The sequence below is a fragment of the Gallinula chloropus genome, assembly GCF_964237585.1.
Source record: "Gallinula chloropus genome assembly, chromosome: Z".
In the NCBI taxonomy this organism is placed as follows: domain Eukaryota; kingdom Metazoa; phylum Chordata; class Aves; order Gruiformes; family Rallidae; genus Gallinula; species Gallinula chloropus.
In genome coordinates this window covers 13,905,395-13,931,741 of record NC_140089.1, presented here as the reverse complement: position 1 = coordinate 13,931,741, position 26,347 = coordinate 13,905,395, and the positions used below count along the sequence as shown (strand labels likewise).

At 43.0% G+C, this 26,347-nt stretch overlaps 1 protein-coding gene across 1 annotated transcript in view; it reads left to right on the top strand.

Moving 5' to 3' along the window:
* SVEP1 (sushi, von Willebrand factor type A, EGF and pentraxin domain containing 1) overlaps positions 1-26,347 on the top strand; it is a 130,607-nt gene that overhangs the window by 91,326 nt on the left and 12,934 nt on the right. Inside the window, exons 32-46 of the mRNA XM_084278230.1 lie at positions 2,098-2,217; positions 2,993-3,169; positions 4,010-4,094; positions 4,401-4,592; positions 6,443-6,610; positions 8,485-9,157; positions 10,544-13,323; positions 14,526-14,751; positions 15,746-15,901; positions 17,581-17,644; positions 18,364-18,537; positions 19,741-19,914; positions 21,688-21,861; positions 23,247-23,423; positions 24,298-24,468. Coding sequence (XP_084134356.1) covers positions 2,098-2,217; positions 2,993-3,169; positions 4,010-4,094; positions 4,401-4,592; positions 6,443-6,610; positions 8,485-9,157; positions 10,544-13,323; positions 14,526-14,751; positions 15,746-15,901; positions 17,581-17,644; positions 18,364-18,537; positions 19,741-19,914; positions 21,688-21,861; positions 23,247-23,423; positions 24,298-24,468 — 5,511 coding nt within the window. The remainder of the gene's footprint in view (positions 1-2,097; positions 2,218-2,992; positions 3,170-4,009; positions 4,095-4,400; positions 4,593-6,442; positions 6,611-8,484; positions 9,158-10,543; positions 13,324-14,525; positions 14,752-15,745; positions 15,902-17,580; positions 17,645-18,363; positions 18,538-19,740; positions 19,915-21,687; positions 21,862-23,246; positions 23,424-24,297; positions 24,469-26,347) is intronic.

The window sequence follows — 26,347 nt, the reverse complement described above, 5'->3', positions numbered from 1 at the left end:
CATTATTCCCTGAGCTTCATGGGCAGATCACCTTTGCCCACCTCCTCTGAACCTTCTTCCTATGTGCAGGTTTACTGGTCAGTCACATGCACCTGTCCACAAGCAGCTGCAGCACTGGCAGGGCTGGGGGTGCATTTAAGGACACAGTTCACTTGGTTACCACACCATAATTCACTTCCTGGTCAGTTGCGTCTGATGTAACAGATGCAGCTGCAGGAGCTGGAAGGTGGGACAGGATAAGGAGAACTGGGTGTGACTGTTCTTGTAGGCCATGTCTCCAACAGATCCCTGCTGGAATCCACTGTCTAGCTGTAAGACCGCTGCTGTCTAGTATGTCACACCTAACATGGATGTTGCAGAGTAACAACCTGGCTGAATTTGTGTGACTTTTTATCATAGAATCACTGGATGTGTTAGGTTGGAAGGGACCATCTAGTCCAACCCCCTGCAGTAAGCAGGAACAACCTTGACTAGATCAGATTTATAGGACTTTTTTTTTTTCCAGTCAAGATGAACAAAACCAAAGCCAACAATCTTTTAGTTCTGCCAAAATTCACTTTGCAGTGGGATACATCTGGTTTTATAGCAGTTTGTCTACCAGGGCTCCTGCACAACCTCCAAACAACCATCTAGGCTGTTGTTCCTCTCTTTGCTTTTATGCTTGCTTTTTGTACCAAGGCTTAAAGACAGGCAGGCTCAGAGCAGATACTGCAAAGCCCTTCAGTGTCTGTCTAGTAGAAAGCATGATATTGAGAAGGAAAAGCCCTACCTTCCAGCTCACTGCTGTCTCATAAAGCAGAGTAGACTACAGGTCAAATGAAAACGAGTGATGAGTGTACCCTGACCCACCCTTTACCTTTCTGATTCACGCTCCAGGCAGGTGCTAGCAAAGCCTGGTACACCTTTGCCCCAGGGCATTCCTTTTGCTCTGTTACAGATCTGATTCATAGTATTCTTCCACTCTCCCTTGCTTTACAAAACACCACAGGAAGGAGCAGTCAATCCAGTTCTGGTAGTGCTTTGGCTTCTCCTGGTGCTTGTCTAATTGGCAACTGTTTTGATTTTAATGTGGAGTTTTCATCCTGCATGCCAGAAAGAAACTGACTTTTCAGAACATTGTTGAGCTCTTTTCATGCTGGCCAGACTCATTCAGCAGTGAAGAATGAACACACCCATTCAGTAAATTTCCTTGCTTTTTTAACCAAGTTGCTATTCTGCCTGGAAATGGGCAGAGAACTCCAGTTGTGTGTCCTGTAGCAGGGCTTTTAAATGAAGAATTACTCTACCTATCTCTAAGTCTGGTTGATGTGAGGAACGATCCCTGATGCCAGCACTTTTCAGTTAGATACTTTGAAATCAACCCTTTGCAATTTATGATTGATTGTTTACATACCAAGAACACTTCTGTATAGTCAGGATTTGAAAGCTGGTATGAAGTGTTCTGAAGTGAGGGGTTGATTGATTGATTGATTGATTTTAATTTTTTTGCTGTGCTGTACCAAGCCACATGGAGCTTAAGTCATCAATTGACATTTCTAGGTACTGCTACCATATAAAGAGTTAATTGTAATAACTGATATGTTTTGAGCTCCTTTTAACTTTTCTGGCAACTGTGGACATTTTTCATTCCTAGGCTAATTAACTTCTCTTCAGCGAAGATGGAGCTCTAATTATATTTTATGTTCAGGGTATTTCCCATCTTGGTTGTTTTCCTCTCTTAGAAGGGGAAAGTTTGAAATATAGAGGATTTCCCAAACAGGTGTGTATTGCAGCAGTCCACTTTCATAGTGTCTGTCCAAGCTAGTATTAACATGAGTTACGTTGTTATTTTTAATACTCAGAAACTAGATACTTTTTGTGGAAGTATTGACTGGAAGTTAGTAATCTTTGTCTCATGATTTTCTCACATTTCATGATATTGTATAGTAACTCAGATAGAAAGCATAAATATTAATTTAAATGTTGTTTTCACTAGTGCATCAAAAACGTGATTTAAGTAGGAGTGCTTTTTGATTACATTAATTAAAGCAAATTTAAAGCAGATGCTTATGACAAATGCCACCCTAGAGACATTTTTTGTGTGTTTCATTTTTCTAGATGTTGATGAATGTGCTGTGGGATCAGACTGTGATGAGCATGCATCTTGTCTCAATACAAACGGATCCTATGTTTGCACTTGCATCCCTCCTTACACAGGAAATGGTAAAAAATGTGCAGGTATGGGAAAGAAAAACCTCTGTTCAAGGTTCTGTGTAGTATCATGCCTCTCACTGTGGAAGACAGCTGCCAGCAATTGGTATCTAAAGAAGTACAGGGCAGATGTGCTGTCATCTCCAGGTCACTTTGGCCTGGATGAGGCTGTGATGAATCATCTCCTTTAGTTTCTTGAGAACTCACCTCTCCCTGTGGCGACAGCTATCAGTGGGATTCTGCTCTGAGACATACACCCATGCAAATTCTCCTTTAGCATGGAGCACATGTTCTGAAGACCTGGTAAGGCCACATGCCACAATGTGTCACTTAGCAGAGCAGAGTTATACAGGGAAGAAATACTTAATTGCAGGCATCTGAGTAGGGCTTGGGATCCTTGTGGAAACATCAAGCAAGGTATCTTTGTATGAGTATGAGAAGACAGTGGCATAAGCAGAGATAAAAGGCAGTTGAGCTGATGTCTTCTGGGCTGTACACACTGGAGCAGGCTTTCCCTCACAGAGGGAAAAATGGCTGTGAGATGTGTTTGCTGCTGACAGTGAATGCAAACTCAGTTACAGAAGGCACTTCCATGTCAAGATTAGCTTACTTGCATGAGTCTTCAGTACCTATCACTCACATAAAGAACAAAGGAAAAATGTTAAGGCTGTAATCTACTTGTGAGTGTTTTCTACCTGCTCTGCCTTCTTACTTTGAGAAAATTCCTAGTGATACCTGCCTGCAAGATGTTCATAAAACCTGGTACTTCGTTATGTTATTGACAGTTTCTCTTCCTCCTCAGAACCAGTGAAGTGCCGCAATCCAAGAAATCCAGAGCATGGCCATTTATATGGCCACACTTTCAGTGTTGGCAGTGAAGTAACATTTTCTTGTGAAGAAGGGTTTCGGCTGACAGGAGTGACTAAACTTACGTGTATGGAGTCTGGAGAGTGGAGTCACCCAGTACCTTATTGTGAAGGTGTGGTTATGGGGTGGATGCATATTGTAATGTGTGGTGTTAGAGAGGTGGAAAGGGGAAAGTTGAACTCTACCTTTAGAGACCATGGCAGCTCTTGAGACCCTGTCCTAGGAGACCTGAATCTCAGTATTGAAGCCTCATCTTAAGGATCACAGAATGCTTTGGGGTGGATGGGATCTCAAAGACCATCTAGTTCCAACCCTGCTGCCATGGGCAGGGACAGATGTAGGCACCAGTTGAAGCTTTTCCAACAGTTGTCATGTTAATAGTGATAGCCTTTCATGCAGATTCTCTGAAGTGTCAAAGGCATAGACTCATCTCATTTTAATGCCAACATACAAAGTTCTTCCTTCTCCACCCAGCCTCTCATTTCCAAGGACCTTGTGGGAACTTAATGTCTTAAAGATCATTAACTGTGTTTCAGGGGATAAAAAGAAACCAAAGAAGACAGGCTGGTGCATGCACATACACATGGCATCATTGAAAAAATTGTTTCTTTAGAAAACCAGAACTGATGAGGTGAAGCAACAGGTTAAGATGAAGAAGTGACAAAGACAGTGTCAAAAAAACCTAATTACTTTATCCATAGGGAGGGGTGGATATGGAGTCCTCTTGACATTAAGCTTGTAATTTTTAGAACAGTTCCAACTACCTATTTCCAGTTAGCCCAATTTCTCAGTAAGGTGATGTCAGATAAAGAGCCCTAAATGTCAATTACAGCTTAGTCAGTAATGTTTTACACCTCTTTAAACTATTTAGAGAAAAACAAAGCAAATCCTGATACTCTGTTCTCTTTTACTGCGTTGCGTCAACCTCTTTTGTGATCCTGTCTTTTTACAGCTGTGTCCTGTGGTGATCCTGTTGTTCCAGAGAACAGTGCCATTTGGGGCTCCAACTTCACATACCGCAATAAGGTGGTGTACAGGTAGGGATTCAGTACCTTTGCAGTGCTGCATTAGTAACCAGTTGAGAATCTGCCAACAAATGAGAGTACAGCTGAATGGAGAGTGCAATTGAAATGGAAATGGAGAGAAGCAAGATGGGATTAAAGCAAGACATTTGGTTATAGCTGTGGGTATTCACCAGCAGAGCTGAATGTTTACTCCAGTACTAACTCTGTTTGTCTTGAGAAAGATGGGGTGAATGCAGATGTGGATGAGAGAGAAAAGGGGCTGTTGGTAACACACTGCATAAAAGGCTCTGTGATAGCACTTCTTTTCTTCTAACTCAGATGCAATGATGGATACAAGTTAGTGGGTGAAAAGGAAATTCTGTGCCTTGCTAGTGGCATCTGGAGTCATCCTCCTCCCTCCTGTGAAACAGTGACTTGTCCTAGTCCACAGGATATCAGCAATGGAAAATACACACTCACTGGCACAACGTACCTTTCCTCTGTATCGTACACATGCAACAATGGATACAGGTAAATGTGAGAAAATTCCTGAGCCAAGTGCAGGCAGCATGCTTGTTGAAAGATCTAACTTACCTTTGAAAGACACAAAGGTGGGATCATTGTTCAGAAAGATAAAATGCCAAAATAGACTTTAAAAACATTTTTTTCTGTCTTGAAGGTACTTTCTGTATTTCATTCTATATTGGAGCAGTTCAGTAAGGTCATTCAGGATTTGAGAGAGAGGGAAGTAGGTAGGTAGATAAAGACTACATATATATGCAGTGCTTTCATTTTGCCATCAAAGATGTATTTTGAATATTTAGGAAAATAGTTGTCATTATCATACCCCTACAGTTTTAGTGCATATCCAATATTATTTTGCTATTGTTTTACAATGCCTTTGAGGAAAGAACTTTGCAGTAATCACTTATTCTAGGCTTTTATTTTTAAATATTTTTAAGCAATTATACTGGAAACACATTTTTAATATGCTGCAATTACAAATTATTACAATAAGACTATGTCCAAGTATGTGGTTTCAAGTCCACGTTCCTGCCTCTCTTGGTATCTGCTTGTACCTCTAGCAGATGTACTCTGACACCAGCAGTCTCATATGGCCCTGTTTAGGTCTGAATTCTTTTTGTATTCCACTGCTGCAAGCATTCTCTCTTCCAGAAGCAGACAGGCAAGATGTGCTCATCTGGTGAAGGATTTAATCATGTTACTACAACTGGATACCACAGCTTCAGTCCAGTGTAGTGTTCAAATCATTACCTGTACCCCACTAAACCAAGCTGGGGTTTTACCAATGTCCGTGAGTTATTTGACCATGGATTTAGAACACAGAGGCAAAAAATACCACATCAGTTGTGACTCTATCTGTCTAGCACAGATAGATTGGTGAAAGGAGTCTTTTCTCCTGTTATCACCACTCCAGGGGAAGCCTTCCCAAACAGTGTTTGTCTTAAAAATTATTGCTGGACCTGGTTGTGGACTCATTTTCTTCCTTCAATAACCTTTTCTGTGCTTTTTGTCTTAAGCACATTGTGAGGGTCTGTGCCCTATCTGTAATGGCTTTACAGGTCGGTGCTGGTCTCTTCCTGGGCTCATTTCAGTCAACTAAACAGATGGATCTAATAGTGTTTGACCCTCAATTGAAGGGAACCAGACACATCTATGTAGGGCTCTCAAGCATGACATGAGAGCTGCTGGGAATCCACAGCCAGCTGACATAGCAGCTGAAGGCCAGGGGCTTCACCGAGGGCATCTCAGGGTGGTGTTGAATACCTCTGTTTAGACAATTGAGTCACACCTTTTGTTCCAATGCATTGATGTTTCCTCAGCTAAAGAAACCAAAAATACCGTCAGTTTTGAAGGTGTGTGAACACTCACTCAAGCAAAATTCTTTACCTCCTGAAGAAACTGAATACATTTTGTAAACAAACCTGAACTGGAGCATTTCCTTCAGTTTTCTGAGTGAAGATAGCGTGTAAGTCCTTCAGTGAATCAGGTCTCAGACTAAGGACTAGTTGCAACTCTCAAGATCGGCATAGTTTTGATGGCATACAAGCGGATGTTTCAACTTAAATAGTTAAACACCCTGTGACTGTCTTACATGGCTCTAAGATGGGCAGCAGTTACATGTGTGTTATGAATTCCACCATCTCTCTCTTAAAAATAATCTGAAGACCAGCTTTTTTTTTGACAGAATCAGCAATGCTTTTTCATGAACAGAGGGTAAGATTCTTGCTACTGCTGAAGACAGTGAGAGAATTCCCGTGGTATCACTGGGGCCAGGAAGTCAATGAGAAACAAAGCACCTCTTTGTTTCTCCTGGACTGGAACTGCATCCTTAATAATGAATGATCTTTGTGTCTCAGCCTTCAGGGACCTTCAGTACTTGTCTGTGCATCTTCAGGAACCTGGAACAGCACACCTCCAGCCTGCAACATTGTGTCCTGTGGATCCCCTCCTGCCATCAAAGATGCGGTGATCAATGGAAGTAACTTTACTTTTGGAAACACGGTCTCTTACACCTGTAAGGAAGGGTATGTAGATTAGCACTACTGGACTAATGCTCAGGACAAGTAAAATTGGTGCACTGCTTCACAAGTCCTTTATAACTGCACTTTAATTAATTTTTACTGCTTCTGTCTGAACTCGCTGGAAATTAAATGTGGGCTGTGAAGTTAGTATGAGATACATAGGCATTTCTTAAAGTAGTGTCACAGCAGCTGAATGTGCTCTGGAAGAGGAAGATGGATAGGAGTCATGGGGCATGAGTGACCAATTCAATAGGAAGCCCTGTCCTTTGAAGTTTCTACAGAACTAATATTCCTGTGGTAAACTCAGGTTTACCACATAAGAATTACTTGCGTCTCTTCAGGCTATAAGAAAGCTGTTTGGTATGTTTTGAGAACCGTCTGTTCTGGTGTTCTAAATTCTGCTTCCTTAAAACTCTGACTCCTCATTTTATTGAGGTGCATCATTTTTCTTTGATCTCCATCTCCTCAGTGTAGTGACCTTTTCAGACCAAATTTCATCAGAGATCAGGCTCCATTTTGATGATGTCGAGCATGAATGTAATGCTGGCCCTGCAAGAACCTTTGCACATGCTTATCTTTACAGCCTGTGAGCAGTCCCATTGAATTTCTTGAAAATACTCTGTGCAAAAGGCAGAGAAGGTATGCAGAGCTTTTGCCAGGTAATGCCCTAAGCGACTGGAAGATTTTCTGCTCCTTCTCAATATGAGAGGGTAGATTGATAAGCCAGCATTTTTCTTATAAACTAGCTTTGCAGTATTATTTGAAACATAATTGCAGTAAAACATCCTCATTCTGTTTTCTTGACTGTTTGGTGATTTTAAAAGTTGTTTGTGTTCCTGTGCAAGGATTTAAAATGGGATAGAGTAGAAGCATTTAAAGAATGACAATGAGTAAGTTGATCATACTAAACACTGGGACATAACAGGCTCTCTTTCTGGAGTCCAGTCATGAGGCTTTGAAAACAAATCCTGCAGAGACAAAGCACTCTTACAGATGTTGGCATCAAAATCTGAACAGCCAGTTTCCAGCCTGCAACTGGGAAGAGTCACTGGGAACGCTGCAGTAGTTACGGTTTCTTTGCTCCCTGTCAAAGCACATGACAGAGATTTCAAAGCTGAGGGAGAAGGTGCTCACAGGGACTCTGAGTATACTGTTGGAAGTTTAAGCAGCAAGGTTTTCAGTGCAGTGATGAGCAGCATGGAGTGATCCCTGACACTGCATCCCAGAGACAGATTAGAGAAATACAACTACACAAACAGTAATCATGTGGTAGAATTTCATTGTAACACATCATTCATTTTTTCTATCCAGTGTTATTCTTTTCTTTTTGGTTTTATAGCATTTTACAGGTTTTTTTTTTTAGGAAGAGGTTGTTAGAGAACAGGAGCATTGCTGGATAACTCACTAAGGTGTTTCTCTCTGCTTGCAAGTGTGAAAATGGGTTGATAGGGCTGATGGAGGAACCCAAAAGGCCTTTGTGGGCTTTTCATCTCTTACTTCTCCATTCAGTTCTGCTAAAGGGGAAGAATTTTTCAGTGGCATAGTTGCCTTGAGGAATGTATGGACTGTCACAGCACAATAGGTTTATTGTAGTAGTTTCAACCAAGATGGAAGTTCAGGAATGGTGATCAGATGGACAGACAAGAGAGAAGCAATAATCACAAAGTGTGGTAGGATACTTGCCATTGTGATACCTTAACCTGTGGATATGTAGGCTTTAAGACTTTCCTTTTGAAGTTGATTACAGCTTTATGTAAAGGATCCTATTCTTCAGGGTACTAACAAGCAAGCTTGTGCTGCAGGGGCTTCAGGGCACTGTAGGTAGCATTTGACAATGCTTGTCTTTTTGACTTCCTGTGTGGTTTCCTTATCCACAGTTACATGTTAGTTGGCCCTGCAACCATAGAGTGCTTAGCCAGCGGCGAGTGGAATGTGAGCCACCAGCAGTGCCTGGCAGTAACCTGTGATGAACCTCCCCATGTGGAAAATGCATCACCAGAGACTGGCCACGGCCTCTTTGGCGATATAGCTTATTACTTCTGCTCAGATGGCTACAGCCTGGCTGATAACTCTCAGCTGCTTTGCAATGCAGAAGGGAAGTGGGTGCCTCCAGAGGGCAGGGAGATGCCCCACTGCATAGCTGATTTCTGTGAGAAGCCAGCCACCGTCTCATACAGCATCCTGGAGTCCGTTAGCAAAGCCAGATTTACGGCTGGCTCCATCGTGAGCTTCAAGTGCATGGAAGGCTTTGTTCTGAACACTTCGGCCAAGATCGAGTGCCTTCGAGGGGGCCAGTGGAATCCTTCTTCTTTGAGCATCCAGTGCATCCCCGTTCGCTGCGGAGAGCCTCCCCACATTAGCAATGGCTATGCCAGCGGGGCCAACTACAGCTTCGGAGCAGTGGTGGCTTACAGCTGCAACAAGGGGTTCTACATCAAGGGAGAGAAGAAGCGGACCTGCGAGGCCACTGGCAACTGGAGTGGCAGTTTGCCCACATGCCACCCAGTGTCCTGTGGAGAACCACCCCAGCTTGAGAATGGCTTTATTAAGGTACAGAATGAGTGTTCTCATCTGCCTGGTACCGTAGCAAACTGAGTATGTCTTCAGAATTGCCACTGTTGGGGTTTTTTTTCCTTCTGTTTTGCCCTCTTGTTAAAATTGAGGAAGCACGTGAGTGGATGGAATAAGCAAAGGCAAAAGCAGGTGGATTTGCAGCAGAATCGTGTCTGAAAAGCATGGACACTGCTATGGGAATTTGTATTTTAAAGTGGGTTTTCAGTTAGGGGACTCAAGATGCCAAATGAAATCAATTTATTTCCTTAATGTCTCATGCTTACTTTTTTTGTTCGTGGGTGGCTTTCCAGTGCCACCTGGAGGCATTTGAAGTACTGTTGCCTGTTTACAAGCCCTGCTCTTTTCACTGCTTGAAAAAAGAAGCTGATTTGTAATAGATAAATCGCCTTTGGATAATTTCTCTCCTTTTGAAGCAAGCACACTTCTTTTCTGAAATCAGAACTTCATTTTCCTTACCAAATTACATTGCAACAATGTCTTAAGTTAAAATTCACCTTGTGGCAACCCAAACCAGTAACAACTGCTTAGCCTGGGTTATGCTTTGATGCACAAGGGTAACATTGTGATAAGGAAGATCAAAACCACCACTGTGCTTTGAATTTTTAATGCATTTTTCTTCTGAACACCGCCCTTCTTTCCTTAAATCTAGCTACCAGTGCATCTGCATTTACTAAAAAACTGGGGTGGGGTTTGCATCACAGTTCCTACATGGGCTTCCAGCAGTAATAGCAACAATTTCTGTTCATAATCTCACAGAGATACAACCTCTAATTAATGCACATCACTCTGTGTTGTCTTCCTTAGGTACAATCACAGCTCCAGATATTCCTTCCAGTTAGAGATATGTTTTAATACCTCAATCAGAGCTCAGCCTGTAGCTTTGAGAGGCTCCATAGCTGCCTGCTCAAGACCTTGCAGCTGCATATGTGGCACTTACAAATGTCTCCTAGTAGTAGTAGTACATATGAAGGCTCCAGTCTTAAATATGCCTGTAAGCTCCAGAATCCTGACAATAGGCCATTTCATGGCAGCTTGTGCAGACCCATTTCTTTTCTGCCCTCCTATGTACACATATTTTGACCTTATGCTTTAGGAAGGGGGAAAGCAGAGGAAATATTTTTTAGCTTTTACTTTTTAAGCCTTGATTTTTTTCTTTTGTGGTGCTCTCAGATTTCCTGACAGCAGAGGGCATAATTTCAGGCCTGACATTCTGTGTCAGTTATTTGCATTCGTTCCTTTGCAGGCAGCCTTTACTGCTGTTTGAGATTCATCTGGAAGCTAGACCAAGAGAACACAAGAAGCTAAAACAGTCCAGTTATGCATCTTTGTTTCAGACATGTCCATTTCTTATCCGTTTTGCAGGAAACAACTGGACGCTTCTTTGAGAATCAGGCACATTATCAGTGTGAGCCTGGCTACCAGCTGGTTGGAAGCTCTGTGTTTACCTGCCAAGCCAATCGGCAGTGGTACAGTGAATCGCCTCCTTACTGTGATCCCCTAAGCTGTGAAAAACCACCACCCATCCAGAACGGCTACTCCAAGGGAGAAACTTTCAGTACGGGCTCCAAAGTTGAGTTTTTCTGTGATGAAGGGTATGAGCTGATTGGAGATGTTTATTGGACGTGTCAGAAGTCTGGAAAATGGAGCAAAAAGCAAACCCCTAAGTGTCTGCCAACAAAATGTCCAGAACCACCCTTGGCAGAAAACCAGCTGGTCTTGAGGGAAGTGACTTACCAAGTTGGTGTTGTACAGTTCTCCTGCAAGGAGGGTTATGTGTTACGTGGGTCCTCTGTACTGAAATGCTTGCCATCCCAACAGTGGAATGATTCCTTTCCCTTCTGCAAGGTGGTACAGTGCCCTGCACCTCCATACATCCCCTTTGGTGACCCGTTGACTTCATCCCTTCATTTTGGTAGCACTGTGAAATACGTGTGTGTGGATGGGTTTTTACTGAAGGGTGAGTCTACCATCAGATGCCAGGCTGATGGTTCATGGAGCTTACCTTTGCCAGAATGTATTCCTGTGGAGTGCCCTCAACCAGAAGAAATTCAGAATGGCATTGTGGATGTGCAGGGCCTCACCTTCCTTAGCACAGCCCTCTACACATGTAAACCAGGCTTTGAGCTCATGGGGAATACAACTATCCTCTGTGGAGAAGATGGCCAGTGGCTTGGAGGAAGGCCAGCTTGCAGACCTATTCAATGCCCAAGACCCAAGAAGATCCCCAACGGCAAATACTCATTCACAAACTTCCATTATGGGCAGACTGTTAGGTATTCCTGTGACAGAGGTTTCCAGCTCCAAGGGGAGGAAATATTGAGATGCCTAGAGACAGGGGAGTGGAGTACAGAGGTTCCTTGCTGCAAAGCCATAAATTGTCAGCCCCCTCAGCCAATTGAGAATGGCTTTGTGGAGGGTGCAGATTATAGCTACGGGGCCATGGTTATTTACAGCTGTGTGCCAGGCTTCCAGCTGTCTGGCCTTGCCATGCAGACCTGTGAAGAGTCAGGCTGGTCTAGCTCCACACCAACCTGCCTCCCAACAGACTGTGGCCTGCCTCCTCACATTGACTTTGGGGAGTATGTGCAGGTGAGGCATGGGGAAAGGTGTTCTGACCAGGAGAGTGTTACAGAGGGCCCCTCCCCTTCGCATACGTTGCTGGCGGACAATTCGAAACACTTCAAAAGTTCCGTGAAGGAGGATAGTGCAGCACAGGTCACCACTTACTTATTTGGAACTGTCATTTTATATACATGTTACTCAGGCTATGAGCTGCTGGGAAACCCTGTTCTAACTTGCCAAGAAGATGGGGCTTGGAATGGCACTGCCCCTGCCTGCGTTTCAATAGAGTGCAGCTTGCTGTCACCCCCAGAGAATGGCTTTTTACATTTCACTGAGAACACCCTTGGCAGCACGGTGCAGTACACCTGTAAGCCAGGATTCACACTCATTGGCTCTGACACACGACTGTGTTTGCCAAGTCGGCAGTGGAGTAACACTGCTCCATCCTGCAAAGCAGTAACCTGCAACTCACCTACCCAGCTTATGAATGGGAGCATAAGAGGGGAAAACTACACGTATGGGAGCGTTGTCTACTATGAGTGTGACCCTGGATACCAGTTAAATGGTCCCACAGAGAGAAGATGCCAAGAGAACCAGAAATGGGATGGCAGTGAACCAATTTGCATTCCTGTTTCTTGTAGCCCACCACCAGTTTTGGAGAATGGGCAGGTGACAGGAGAGGAGTACACATTCCAGAAACATACAGAGTACAGCTGCAACGAAGGCTTCCTGCTGGATGGGGACAGGAGTAGAGTCTGCCTTGCGAATGGAAGCTGGAGTGGAATCACTCCAGTTTGCAAAGCTGTGACCTGCCCTGTGCCGCTGCCTCTTCTCAATGGGAGAACTAGTGGCTCAGATTTTGGCTTTAAGAAAGAAGTGCACTATCACTGCAATGAAGGGTATGGCCTGCGCGGAGTGTCTACACTTACCTGTCAGAGTGATGGTACCTGGGATTCAGAAGCTCCACACTGTGAGCCCGTCATTTGTGGACCTCCTGAAGATATCTCCCATGGCTTTCTGAATGGCTCAGGCTTTACCTATGCGGAACTTGTCCAGTATGTGTGCTTCCCTGGCTATGAGCTGCACGGCAATCCTCTCCGACAATGTTTGTCCAATGGCTCCTGGAGTGGAAGCCTTCCATCATGCCTGCCCTGTCTGTGTTCTGCACCACAGATTCAGAATGGAGTCGTTCTTGGTACAGACTTCAGCTGTGGGAAGAGTGCCCAGTTTCAATGTTTGGAGGGCTTCAGGCTCCTAGGGCCTTCTAAAGTCACCTGTGAGGCAGCTGGCAAGTGGAGTTCTGGGTTTCCTCGCTGTGGGCAGATCTCCTGTGGATCTCCACCCATCATCCCCAACACATTTATCAATGGGAGCAGCTCTGCAGATGAGAACACTATCATCTATACCTGCTTGTCAGGTTTTGTCATGAGGGGGAGTCCAGAACTAACTTGTGTGGAGACTGGTGTCTGGAAGAAGCCATACCCAAGCTGTGAGCTGTTAAGCTGTGGCCCACCACCTTCTGTCCCAAATGCAGAAGTTTTTGGGAACAATTACACCTATGGGAGCAAGGTCCAGTACAGGTAAGAATGTGGCTGCCATTATTTCCCTGAAATCCCAGAAGGATCAAAGGCAAAAGGTTTATGCAGTCTCAGTGCAAGTTTTTAAAACACCTGGGAGAAAAGTGAGGCCTTCTCACATGTTCAGATTGACAAATACCACATTCTTGGGCACATATAAAATATTGTTTGGATCACTGTCAAAGGGTTTTTTGCCTGTTGAGCTGCACTCCTTCCGCCTTTAATTCCTCATTCCCCTTTGTGTTCCTCTTCTCTGAAACACATGTATGGACATTCAGGTTTTCTTAGCAGGTGGCAGCAATAGTCAGTAGTGTCTGTAATTTTTCACACCTTTTGGCACCCCACTTTTTTATTCCTCCTGCTTCAGGTGCCTGTTGTAATACAGACAGGCTGATCTCCCTCTTGTCCCATTTTCTGTACAGCAGCAGAGCACTGTCAGCAAGTGTTGCTGATGCAAAGTTACTCCTTTGTCAGATATGAGAGAAAGGGGGGCTTTGTTAATTTCCTGAAGCATGCACATTGTGGGTCTCTTTCTTCAAGGTGAGGAATTCCATAGCAGAAGAGGAGATTTTTTTTTTTTTTGGCAGTAAAAACAATACTATGGGACAGAGAATAGAGATGGCATGTGGATAAATTTAAGTGTCAGTTGTTTCCCCACATCTTTATCAAGGTGACGGGAGTGCTTCTGTCTGCCTTTCTACAAGTGAACCCTCCTCCACAAGTCACTGGTGTTGCTATTGGTGCAGCACTGTGTGGAACAAAACAGATCGGCCTTTCATGTCTAAGCTAATGGCCTGTGGTCAGCCTAAGGCTTGGTTTGTCCTTGAAAGACAGTGAGATCATCTTTAGAATTGCTTGGTGCTCACATTCTGTTTACCTAACAAAAAGGTCTCCTTGCAAAGGGAAGGGTGTGCAGGGGCTGCGCTGAAGCAGTCACAGTTCTCCAAGCACTAAAACAAACAACTCACTTTCCATTGTATTGCTGCAGCAGCATGAAGGAGCTGGAGATGAAATCTGAAGCTGCCAGCTCTTGCAACAGAATAAACTCAGTCCAGGCACGCTCCTTACAGTGTTACCTTGAAATAATAGAGAAATCCCAAGGTGATTATGAACAGCTAATGCAAAAAAATTACTGACTTTGAAGTTTATGGGTTAGCTCATCCGTAGCTGTGTCTCTGTGGTCAGGTCTTCATGCTGTATTGCAGATGCCTGGAAGGTTACACCATGGTGACGGAGGTGGATGAATGCATTTGCCGGGAAGATGGACAGTGGTCTCCTCAAAGTATCTCCTGTTGCCCCAGAAAGTGTCCCTTCCCAGAAAATATCACCCACATAACCATATCTGGGGACAACTTCACTGTCAACACAAGCATCACTTTGTCATGTGTAGAAGGTTATACTCTGGTGGGAGCAAGCACATCTACCTGCAAGGTACAGTGTTATTTGCACGGGGTTTTTTTGGCATCTTTGTTGAATTCAACAGTCCTCCTCATGCCCTCGTTAGCTTTTGTCCTTCAGCTGCACACAACAAAAAAATTCAAAGCATGTCCTGCAAAACATAATATGCTTCATGGTTGCCCAGTATTTATTAGTTTTCCACATATAGACTTTCAGGACTAGAAATTACTGCTATCTTCTTCAACCAAAACCTAATGCTGTCCTTTAAAAAAGCATTCCTTTTATCACATTTCAGGAAATAAGTTATGTCCAAGATTTTTAAATTATTTTGAGGATTGTGTGCAGAGCTCTTTTTCTCCAGAATAACAGGCAGTCCACATTTCAATCCACTTGTGACCTCTTGTCACACTAGCTGTGGACAACCCTGACTTAAGCTTGTAAATAGAGTCTTTAGAAAGTCAGTAAATCTGCTCATGTGAAAAGAGCTGACCATGCATGTTTTTGCAGAATCAGCACTCCATAAGGAGAGGTTTCCCCCTTATTTTGCTGTTTCAGAGTTCTGTGGAAGTAGGAGTAGGTGTGTTTGATGAGTGTGGCTTCAGGTATCAGACTTACGTTGAACAGTCTGGGAAGAGAGCTGAAGCACTGAGTCATGGTGTTAGACCGTGAGCCATGAGAGAAGTACAGAGCAAGGAATCGGGCAGCTGTAGCTTTTGTTCTCCTGAGCTACTAGGTGACCTCATATGAGTGAACTTGCTTTTCCAAGCTTCTATTTCCCTATTTACTTTTTTTTCCTTCTGTCTTGTAAGTCTATGCTGAACATTCCTGAAAGCCGAGCTCCAGCCTATGTTGACATCTTAAAAATGTTAAATTACTGAGTTTTACTAAGGATTATGCAGATAATATTACATTAAACACATCTATACACCCACTATGTTTCTACTATCATTTTCCTAACTTTTTTCATTTAGATACAAATTAAGCATATAAAGTGCCTTCACAACTTTTAATTGCGTTTATTTTTCAGGAGACTGGTATTTGGATACCACCATTTTCTGATGACATCTGCATTCCTGTGTCCTGTGGGTCCCCTGAGTCTCCAAAACATGGATTTGTGGTTGGCAAGAAATACAATTACAAAGACATGGTTATATATAAATGTGATTCTGGCTATGAATTACAAGTAAGCAAGCTCAAATCTCCAGCACTCTAAACCTTTAGTTGTCATGTTCAGTTCTTAAGTGAGGACTGTGAGAATGTATTATACCTGGTCCATATTTCTGTGATCCTTTAACTGGCATAGAACTTGGATATCTTCTGTTGTTACTGTCTGTAGAATGCTTTTGGAATATCTGGGATAGTCCTTGAATGACTCAAAGGTCCAACTGAAGTGAACAGATGCACCCTGTTCAGCAGATACCTTTCAGTGTTTATTTTTTTTTAACTGAAGGTTGTTTCAGCCCTCTGCAAATACAGCTTTAGATATATATATATATATAAAATATATATATGTTTGTGACCATAAAACATGGAAGAGTTAGTTTCCCATTTACTGCTCTCTTGAATTGGTTCTCTGACCAGAGATAGATTGCATTCTTCCCTTGATTTCACAATGTCCCTAGCATTATGTCTGCTGCATTGTGCTTTTCAGACTCAAAGCTCCTGATAAACTCCACTGCTCTCAGTTCTGTGTCATTGCTAGGTGGTGTGAAAGTTTTATCTCTTGTTTTAGCAAAGCAAACAGATTCTAGTTTGCTCAATGGCAGCTTTATTCCCTGCCCAAAAAGGGGACAAAGTTCTTTTCTTTCCATTGTTTTTTATGATAAGTACTGGTGTCTTAGCCATGCCTGAGCTCTGGAGCAACACTGCTGTCCCATTATCAGGACTCAGGCTAGCCAATTCAGAGCATTGAGTTCACATGTGTTTTCAAAAGCTGCAGTGAACTCAGAAAGGAGGGATGATGATGAGACATAGGTCATGGCAGAGTAGAGAGGCTTGTGGTGGTGAGATGTCTCCAGGACAGAAAACTGGCTCTTAACACTGTGAGTACCAAGCAGAATGCAGGAACACGCTTCCTTTCTACTGTCCTTAACACCAATAATAAGCTAAGAACTTCGTGCATGTGAATTCACCCAGTCAGGAGTGAATTCACTCCTTGTAAAAATAATGAGAGATTACAGAATCCTTAGGTAAAATAAATCGAATTTGCCTTATGCTGCCAAGTATATAATGTCACTGGAAGTGGAGGGGTGGGGTGGTATTTTGACAGGTAGAATCGCTGTTTCAGGTATTGTTTGGAAGTAACATGCCAGTGCTTTCATACAGTTAAAAAGTCCTCCCAAGCTGTGTATTCCAGCTTCGCCACCTAGCGTTAATCTTCTCACTGCCGTGCAAGAGAAGTCCTGATTTTTTTTTCCTTTGAGAAGCAAAGTCCGTTGGGTGTGATGCCATACAACACTCGGGTCAAACATCTGCCCTTGTCAATGGGTTTGCTAGATGTTGTTCTCCATGTCTTGGAACAATATAAGAATTAAATCTTCAGCTATTAGACTGGCTATAAAGCCTCCATATAAGAAAGAAATAACGTTTATGAGCAGATTTAAAGAATGAGTGTTTGGGATGTGGTTAAAATCAGTGTGTTATGCTTGTAAAACACAAGCTTGTACTGTTATTGAAAAAAATGCTAGTTAGATTTTACCTAAATGAGCCCTGAAAGGAGAAAAACCTATCACATTCTTCTGTGCTGCAGCATTTAACCACCTCTTTACATGGATTGCACATGAGGGAAAAGTACTAGAGTTGATGGGAGAAAAGAACTGACTGAGTAAAGTTGTTCTTTGAGCATTTTCTTTTGTTTCGCAGGGTGATGCAGAACGGACTTGCCAGGAAGACAGGCTTTGGAGTGGCACAGTACCAGTGTGCAGAAGTACGTTCCACCTCATTATCACTGGTGATGGTCAAGGATGATTTAATAAAGCAGAAAATAATAATGCTTACTTTGCTTTATAACTCATACCTTTTGCATTTACCTAATTTTTATATTTCTTTTAAAAATACGAGTGATAACAGCCTGGAAGAGTTGCAGAAGTGCTGATGTGTTTAGATAATACTGTGAAATAACTCACTACACCTTTCTGCATTGCTCCCAAATCCATAAGAAAGCTGTGCAGATAGCTTCCAAGTTTAAATAGTTGTGGCACATGAGGTCATGATTTTTGGGCTTACTGAGGACCCCTGAAAACATTAGTTGCCAGGAGTTGCAGCTACTTAGCATCCTCAAATGTAACTATGAATATTCATTCTCAAGGTACTTCAAGTCTGTGAAAAGTCTGATGCCCTTTTGACTTTGGTGCCAAAATAGGAACTGTCTACATAAACACTTACATGGGCTTAGCTGCTGGCTCTGAGTGGCAACAGTAGAAGTTTCTGAGGCTTCCTGCCAGCACAGCTGCCACATGTTTTGTCTTTTAAGCAGGAACTAGAAGCACCAAACATGATACTGTTGTTCTACTCAGGGGCAATTGTCTGAGACAGCCCAGGTAAACACTGTGTTCTTTCCCTTAATTTCAGAGTGAAACGTGTGGAGCTGTGAACACAACAGGCCTTGTACATTATGTCCAACTGAAACACTTTTTGATCTTACAGGAGTATCGTGTGGAGCCCCGGACATCATAGAAAATGGGTCTGTTCAGGGAGAGGAGTTCCTGTTGGGCAGTGAGATTTTCTACAGCTGTGACCCTGGCTTTGAGCTACAGGGACCAAGTCGAAGGATCTGCCATGTTGACAAAAAGTGGAGCCCCCCTGCCCCTTCATGCAGGCGTAAGTAGCAAGCAGAGCAACATGGTGGCAGTTTTCCAGGAGAGCCACAGAACAAACAGGGCTTTTGCTGGCTTCCTCGCAGTCTCCCCCTCCAAGTGGAGGGCTCTAAGCAGGAGTGGCCAGAGAAAAACCAGAGCAGAAAAGTTCTCATTGCCAGTTTCCTCTCTGATCTGATGGGAGCTCCTTTTGGCACGTTAAAATGGTACAAGCATAGAGTCATACTCAGGTCAGTAGGGGAGGAGTGCAGTTTGCTGTATTTGATGTGCCTTGCATTGTGGTGTGCAGAACCTTGGACTTCATGCACTGGGGTGTTTTGTCTCTGCCATGCCAAGGCTAATATATCTTGTCCTCTCTGTATGCCTGGAGATCAAGACTTTCCTCCCAAAGATCAAATCTTAGCTCTCTGCAGCAAAAAGTAATTAATTGTGGGAGCATGGAAAGAAGGATTTTCATACAGCTTAAAAAATGAAATGCCAAGATTTTACAGTCTTTACCAATAAATCGTTTTCCATCTTCCACTGCCTTGCCACACCTCCTTTCAGGTAGTTGCAGAGATTAGTTTGGTCTCCCCTCAACCTCCTTTTCTCCACACTAAACACCACCAGTCCCCTCAGCTGCTGCTCATAACATCTGTTCTCCAGTCCCCTCACCAGCCTCGTTGCCCTTCTCTGGACACGCTCCAGCACCTCAGTGTCTTTTCTGTAGTGAGTGTCCCAAAACTGAACACAGCTCTCAAGGTGGGGCCTCACCAGCACTGAGTACAGAGGACAATTACTTCCCTAGTTGTGCTCACCACACTATTCTTAACAGGCCAGGATGCCATTGGCCTTCTTGGCCACCTGGGCACACTGATGTTCAGCCAGCTGTCAGTCAACACCCCCAGGTCCTTCTCTGCCAGGCAGCTCTCCAGCTGCTCTGCCCCAAGCCTGTAGCACTGGGGTTGTTATGACCCAAATGCAAGACCTGGCACTTGGCTTTCTTGAACCTCATTTGGGCACATTCTCTCTCTGGTGTTGACAGCCTGAACCCCAGGAGAGAGGGCAGGCAAGGCACTGTATAGTCCTTTTGCATATAACATTTTGCAGCTTCTTTCTTCCCAACTTTCTATTAATTCAGTGTGTGAACAGAGCTGTCAGTCAGGGTGTAACAGACAGAACAGCCTTCGTTGTCTGTATAAAAACAGAAAGTTTTCTCTTCTCACAGGAATTACTTGTGGGCTGCATCCCTCAGTAGAAAAAGCAGAGGCCATTTCTACAGGAAGCACATACAGAAGTAATGTAACCTTTGTGTGCTACTCTGGATACCATCTTGTTGGGCCCCAGAATATCACATGTCTTGCCAACGGGAGCTGGAGCAAGCCCTTGCCATTGTGTGAAGGTAACTGTGCAGTTTCATGGTCTGACACGTTCTGATCTGGGATAAGCAGTAGCACCTCTCTTACACATGCATATTGTGTGATGCAGGAACTGAGCTGCTTTTGGGAAACAATTCTGTAATGTTAATTTTAAATGCTGCCAGAAAAATTAAATGTATCAGAAAGAGCACTACCTGTTACCAGTCCAGAAAGAGCTAACAAAAAGATGATGGACTGACTGCATTTTTTCCCAGTGGTCTTCTATAGTCAGTTACTAAGTTGATATTCTTTTACTGAACCTTGGGACTCAAGGGCTTTTTCAACAGCTCCACACTCCTCACATGAACAAATACCAGGAATGCAGGATAGGTAGCGTTTTGGAAATCACTGCTTTTGTGTGCTCTCTCAGTAGGTCCTGTTGCTCTTGGCACAAAGCAGAATGAGTGCCAAGCAAGAGCTGTCATATGGAGTGGGCAGTAGTGAGTGAACAAAAACTTCAGGTCCCAAGTTTGAACAGATAGCCAGTATGGTTTGATGACTATTCAAAATGTAAAGCATAGAGATGCTTGCAAAATTGCAGTATTGTAAACTTTTGAGTGTTCTCCATTCTTGACCTTTCTGCCACAAAAATATAAAGTCAGGACTTAGACTTTTCCTTTTCAGAAACACACTAGTTCACTTCTTGACCATCACACTTCCTTTCAAGCTGGTCTTCTCACTGCTGCATTTGCCTCAGGTCTCCCAAGCTAGACTCTAGACTCAGTATCCTGCTTGCTTTTTATAGTTGCTCCTGGCATTCATGGAGCTGATGTGTTGATGTCTCCACACCCAGCTGCACACACAGATCCAGAGGGGACCAGCATGCTGTGACAGTTTTGCCAAAGAAAGACAGAAAACGATCTTTCCCTCAAGACAAGTGTTAGGTTCGTGTCATCAGAGCCATGAAAACTCCATGAGCAGTAGGGACCAACAGATGCAGTGTTGGGCAATCACACAGTGCGCAGATCACTGTGCACTACATTCCCCTAATGCTCTGAGAACCTTCAGAAGCACCTAGAAAGCTGGTGAGGAACGTCCATATCAGTAAGGAGGTCTCTAGTACTTGCCAGGCACCTAGGAAAACACACACTAGCAGCACTGAGCAGAGTGTCAAGATCATCCTGAGATAGGTTGAGCACAACCACTTCATGAAATCCTCTCCTGCTCTTGCCTGATGGCCTCGTGTCTGTCTGAGAGATAAATCTTCAGTCATCCCATTACATAGATCAGTTAGGAAAATCAAATGGAAAATGGGATCTTTGTAGCAGTGGCAACCCAGATTGGACTCTGCCTGCTGGCCTCAGAAACACAGTTGGGAATCTTCAAGGGAGCAATTAGTAATATAAGTGTTGACATCTTGCGTGAAACCTACCCTACATTTGTCTGGTATTTCTTCTTAGGGCTGAAAAGGAAGGCAAAAAGGCCTCAAGTTTCTGAGGTATCTCTCAGTGGCAAGAAAGAACCATTTCCATATTCTGCCTCTCTTACTCCAGTATGAGTCATGTCCTTTCCCCAGCACTGCCCCATTTTGCTGACTTGAAAAACACTCAGGCTGTGGCTTTGCTCCATCACTGGGAGGAGCTCCTTCCCTAGCTTGGCTACGTTTCCTTCCCAGGACTACTGACCTCTCCCTCAATGGTCTTCATAATTTATTACTCTGTGGCAGATTCTTTAAACATATTGTGGGAGTAAGTTAGGAATTGTTCGAAGTCCAGGTCTAATATCAAGCTGAAATAATGAGACCTCTTCCTTTGCAGAGACCAGATGCAGCGTTCCAGTTCCCTTGCTGAATGGGAAGGCGATTTATGAAAACAATACAGTTGGCAGTACAATAGCATATTTCTGTGAGAGGGGATACAGCTTGGAAGGGGAACCTGTGGCAGAGTGCACAAGAGATGGAAGATGGAGTAATCCCTTGCCTCTCTGTAAACGTGTGTGTTTGCTTTGTAATGAAAAAGTGGTCCTAATTTGTAAGCACTAACAGTTAGGCTGCTCTTCATTTAAACTGACAGTAAATGAGAGCAACTGTTGCAGATCTTTGTAGAAGTGTACTGTAATTTATTTTTTTGAGTGGCCATGGGCAGAATTTGTTGCTTGTAGTTTAAAAAATTGGTTTAGCCTTCATTGGGAGATTTGTTGGTGTGCATCCCACTTTAACAGAGGAACAAACAGAGCAGTTACTGAGACATATTAAAGCATTAACTTCTCTGAGTGTGTTTGTGTAACAGTAAAAGAAAGAGCTGTGTTTTGCATAGCATCCTTTACATGAAAAGCTGAAATAAAATGAAGTCAATTGTAATCAGTCATTTGATGTACAAGGAGCTGTGAGTGAAAAGTTTGGAGAAGGCAAAAAGGAGATTTCACTGTTGCCTACAACTGACTCTTGGGTGGCTGTAAAGAAAAACTGAGCCAGTCTCTTCTCAGAGATGCATAGTAGTGAGATAAGAGGCAACAGGCACAAGTTGCAACAAAAGAAATTCCAGTTAAGTATTGAAAGAAACTTTTCACCATCATAGCAGTCATACACAGGAACAGAGAAGGCATGAAATCTCCATTCATGGAGATACACAAATTTCAGGTGGTCAAGACCCAGAGCAACCTCAGACCTACTTGGCCTTGCTTTGAAAAGGAGGTTGGACTTAATGGCTCTATAAATGATGCTCTGAAATGGCACCTTATACACACCTACAGTAGCCTACCTCAGTGCTGTATGTGTCTATAACTAATTTTAAGATTGTCAGTAGTCTTAGGGTGCTTAACTGAGATATTTTATTTTGTATTACAAAGAACTCATAAGATGCATATAGAGTTCCAACCTTTTCTATATTCATGATGAAATCAATAGACCATGCAAAAATAGCTCAGCAAATTTACAGCCATAAATAAGTAAGATTATCAGAGAAATCCTAAATGTTATTTTAAGTCTCTGCTTGAACACCTGAATTTTTACTGCTCTTCATTGGTCCAGCCCCTCAGAACAAGGAGTAGGATTGGTCTGGCTCTTCTTACAGTAAGGTTATAATAAAAAGGAAGGACAAGAGAGAATGGCTTTATAGTAACAAGTAGGATATTTCCCACTTAAATCCTTAGTATGTGTTCTCCTGGCATCAGTAGAATATGGTAGCAAGCCATGTGACAACAGAGAATCTAACCATTTACTATTATGTTATGATCCAAATCTTAAAACCTTACATCAAATTACAAATTGGACTTGTGTGCAGTATCCATTTCTGTTGCTTTTAATATGATTTGGGTTTGAAATTTACAAGTATTCTAATTTATTTCTTCTTTTCCCTCATACCCTTCCTTTGAACAGCAAACCCTTGTCCTGTGCCTTTCATAATCCCAGAAAATGCTGTTCTGTCTGAGGTGGATTTTTATGTTGGTCAGAACATATCCATCAGGTGCAGGGAAGGCTACCAGCTGAAAGGACAGTCTGTGATCACCTGTAATGCTGATGAGACTTGGACTCCAACCACAGCTAAGTGTGAAAGTAAGTACATGAGGTACAGTTCTACAGGGGCTTGGTATTTTGCAGACAATAGCTCGATCACACAGGAGTTTGACAGCACAGACACGTCAGCAGAGCTTTCCACCTAGATAGTTACTGTGGAAGAAGAGAGCTTTTGTCTACTATTGCTGTTTGGAGAGGTGGTTCACCCCGAAAGATCCAGGCACATAAAACAACCTAAAAAGCTCTACAGAAGAGGTATTTCTTTTTTCTTTCTAGCAGAGTTGTTTCTTTAAAAGAAACCAGAATGTGACCGTGTGGGTTGATGCCCCAAGAGCTTTCATACCACTACCCTATTGTAATTTTATTCTTAATTTCATTTGGCAAGTGCTGCAGCTGGGGTTGGTTGTTGGATACCCTAAATATCCTGAGAATGATTCCTGTAAGATTAGGAGTGATGAGATGAAGGTTGTAGGGAGAGGTGCTGTCTTTTGTTGTATTCATTGAGATTGACAGAAGGCATAGTGTCTTTGTGCAGGCGTGTCTGAAAGCTTTTAGTCTTCTTGCAGACAATATTGTTTAGTGCAGACCGTGGTATCACCTCACTCTAAAGACCCAGTGTCATATGTATCATAGTACCATCTGAACTTTTCTGGTCTGTGTAGTGGATATTGCCATTGCTGTATCACCTAAAACTGCTGTTCCTGGACATCTCTGTACTCACAGGGTGTACATACAGGTTCTCCCTGTAAGTGAGTGTCTGCACCATGAAGAAATCCTCCCTACTGATTTCCCATCATAGGTGTCACATCTCCAGCACCTTCCAGGTCTTTTGTGCAGAGCACTGTGCACAGGGCCAGGAACTATCAGGTAGTCATTGCAGCTCACCAGCCTCTTCATGTTTCTGTCTGTTTAGAGATATCTTGTGGCCCCCCAGCTCACACAGAGAATGCTCTGATTCGTGGTAGCTTCTATCAGTATGGAGACATGATCACCTACTCATGCTACAGTGGGTACATGCTAGAGGGGCCGATGCGGAGCATTTGCTTGGAAAATGGAACGTGGACAACACCACCTACCTGCAAAGGTAAGTCTTTGTATTTATCAGAAATGTATCCTAACTTGCCATAGGCATGGAGGTGTCACCCTGGCTGCAGTAGAAATGCCTGTGAAATTTTTGCTCATTTCAGTGCAGTCATGGTTTCACCCAGGGCATTTAGAGCACAGGATGTTGCTTTATTTCCGAGTGAAAGAGAGGGCTTGCACAACTTTTCTATTCTGTCCTTCCTGATTTTAGTTTCTTTTGCTGCAGTATTGCATCCCACACCTAAGATCCTCCCTTCTCACATTTTTTGTGAGAATGCAACAGAACCAATCATCTGGTCTCAGATAAGTAGGTCCAGTCAGTTTTTCCTACAGTCAAAGATCAAGACAGAAATAAGATACCCAGTGGGTGCTTAGTCTCTCACTCTTGAGAGTCTGGCAGCTTCAGAAAATTGTTTTGCAATAAAATACTTAAGGATGGGTTGATACAGCTCACTAAATACTACACACTAAGTACTGCAAAAAAATCAGAGTTTTAATAAAATATCAAAGTCTAGCTCTTCCACCACTGGCATACCAGCAGAAAAGTATTGATTTTAGGTTTGTTAAGCTAAGAATTTCACTTGTTTAGATTACTGAATTAACTCTTCTCACACAGAAGATTTGAATAAAGTTTTGAACAGAAAAATGGGGGAAACCAAAACAAAACATGGAAGAGATGACAAAAAATAAACCGTTTAAAACAAATACAAGTATCTTCAGACACTACTTAAAACAAAGGATGGGACAGAGCAAAAGTTTGCCAGGGTCTGATGAAGAGAACTCTTATGGAAAAGACCTTGCCATCTGCCATTTCTGTATCAGAAGCCTGACTGGCCTTCTGCTGCCAGGTCACTGTAGAGCAGTGAGTTAGTTGCACCTCAGATGATCTTACCTCAGATGGTTTAACAACAGCCATACCACAAAATAAGCTTTAGGTGTTTTATTTAGAAATATGATCATTGAAAGCAAAAAATCCTTGGCCGCAGCGGGCAGTCACAAGCAGCCCCATTCCTGAAGCTCATGATCTCCTACAGAAGAGGCAAGGTGTGAAAACACTCATATGGGAGCATTCGAGTTATCACCAAAGTTGTCAGGTCTGCCACTCTTCCTGCAAGTCTCAGATCCTCTGTCTGAAATAGAAAAATGATACTTCTGCCCTCCTTGGCCATTTTCTGTTTGGGTCAGAAGCCCTTTGGAGATGGAGGGATCTGTATAATGCAAAGCCTAGATCATCAGGGGCCCCTTGTCAGTCTTTTAACATGAATTCTGACAGCAAAATACGAATGTTAAGACACAGACAAACTGCCTTTCTCTATGAAAGCAGGCATTCTGTTGACATTCTTTGTCCAATAGTTAAAATTGCCTTGCCTAAAAATCATGGATCAGTAGAACATTTTGAAGACACACACAGACAAAGAAGTTGTAAGTGGGCTTGTAACTCAGAGAAGCTGCTCTTGGAAAAGTGGTTTCTGCTGATTGTGTGACCGTGGCATGAGGAATCACTTGTCAAGTAGCCAAGTAAAGAAGATATACAGTAAAACCACTGGAGTTACTTCACATGCCAAGAGGTATCCAGAAGTTCTGTTAGAAATTTACACTTCTAAAGCACTGAGCCCTTTCCAAACAGTCTGCCAAGTATTCTATCACTTCTTTCTAAGCTAGTGGTTACAGAATTCAAGGAATCTCTGCATAATTGCCACTCTACCTGAGCTAGAGTTCATTAATAAAATTATTTGGTTGTTATCTTCTCAGAATGTAACACTTTGGATTCTTCAACTGTCCCTTTGGTATTGCCAGCTTTGCTTTGTTATTATTATTTATGAGCTACACAAAGCCCTGTGTTATGCCAAGGGCTGTAGTTTTCTGTTAGGAGAGGTTCT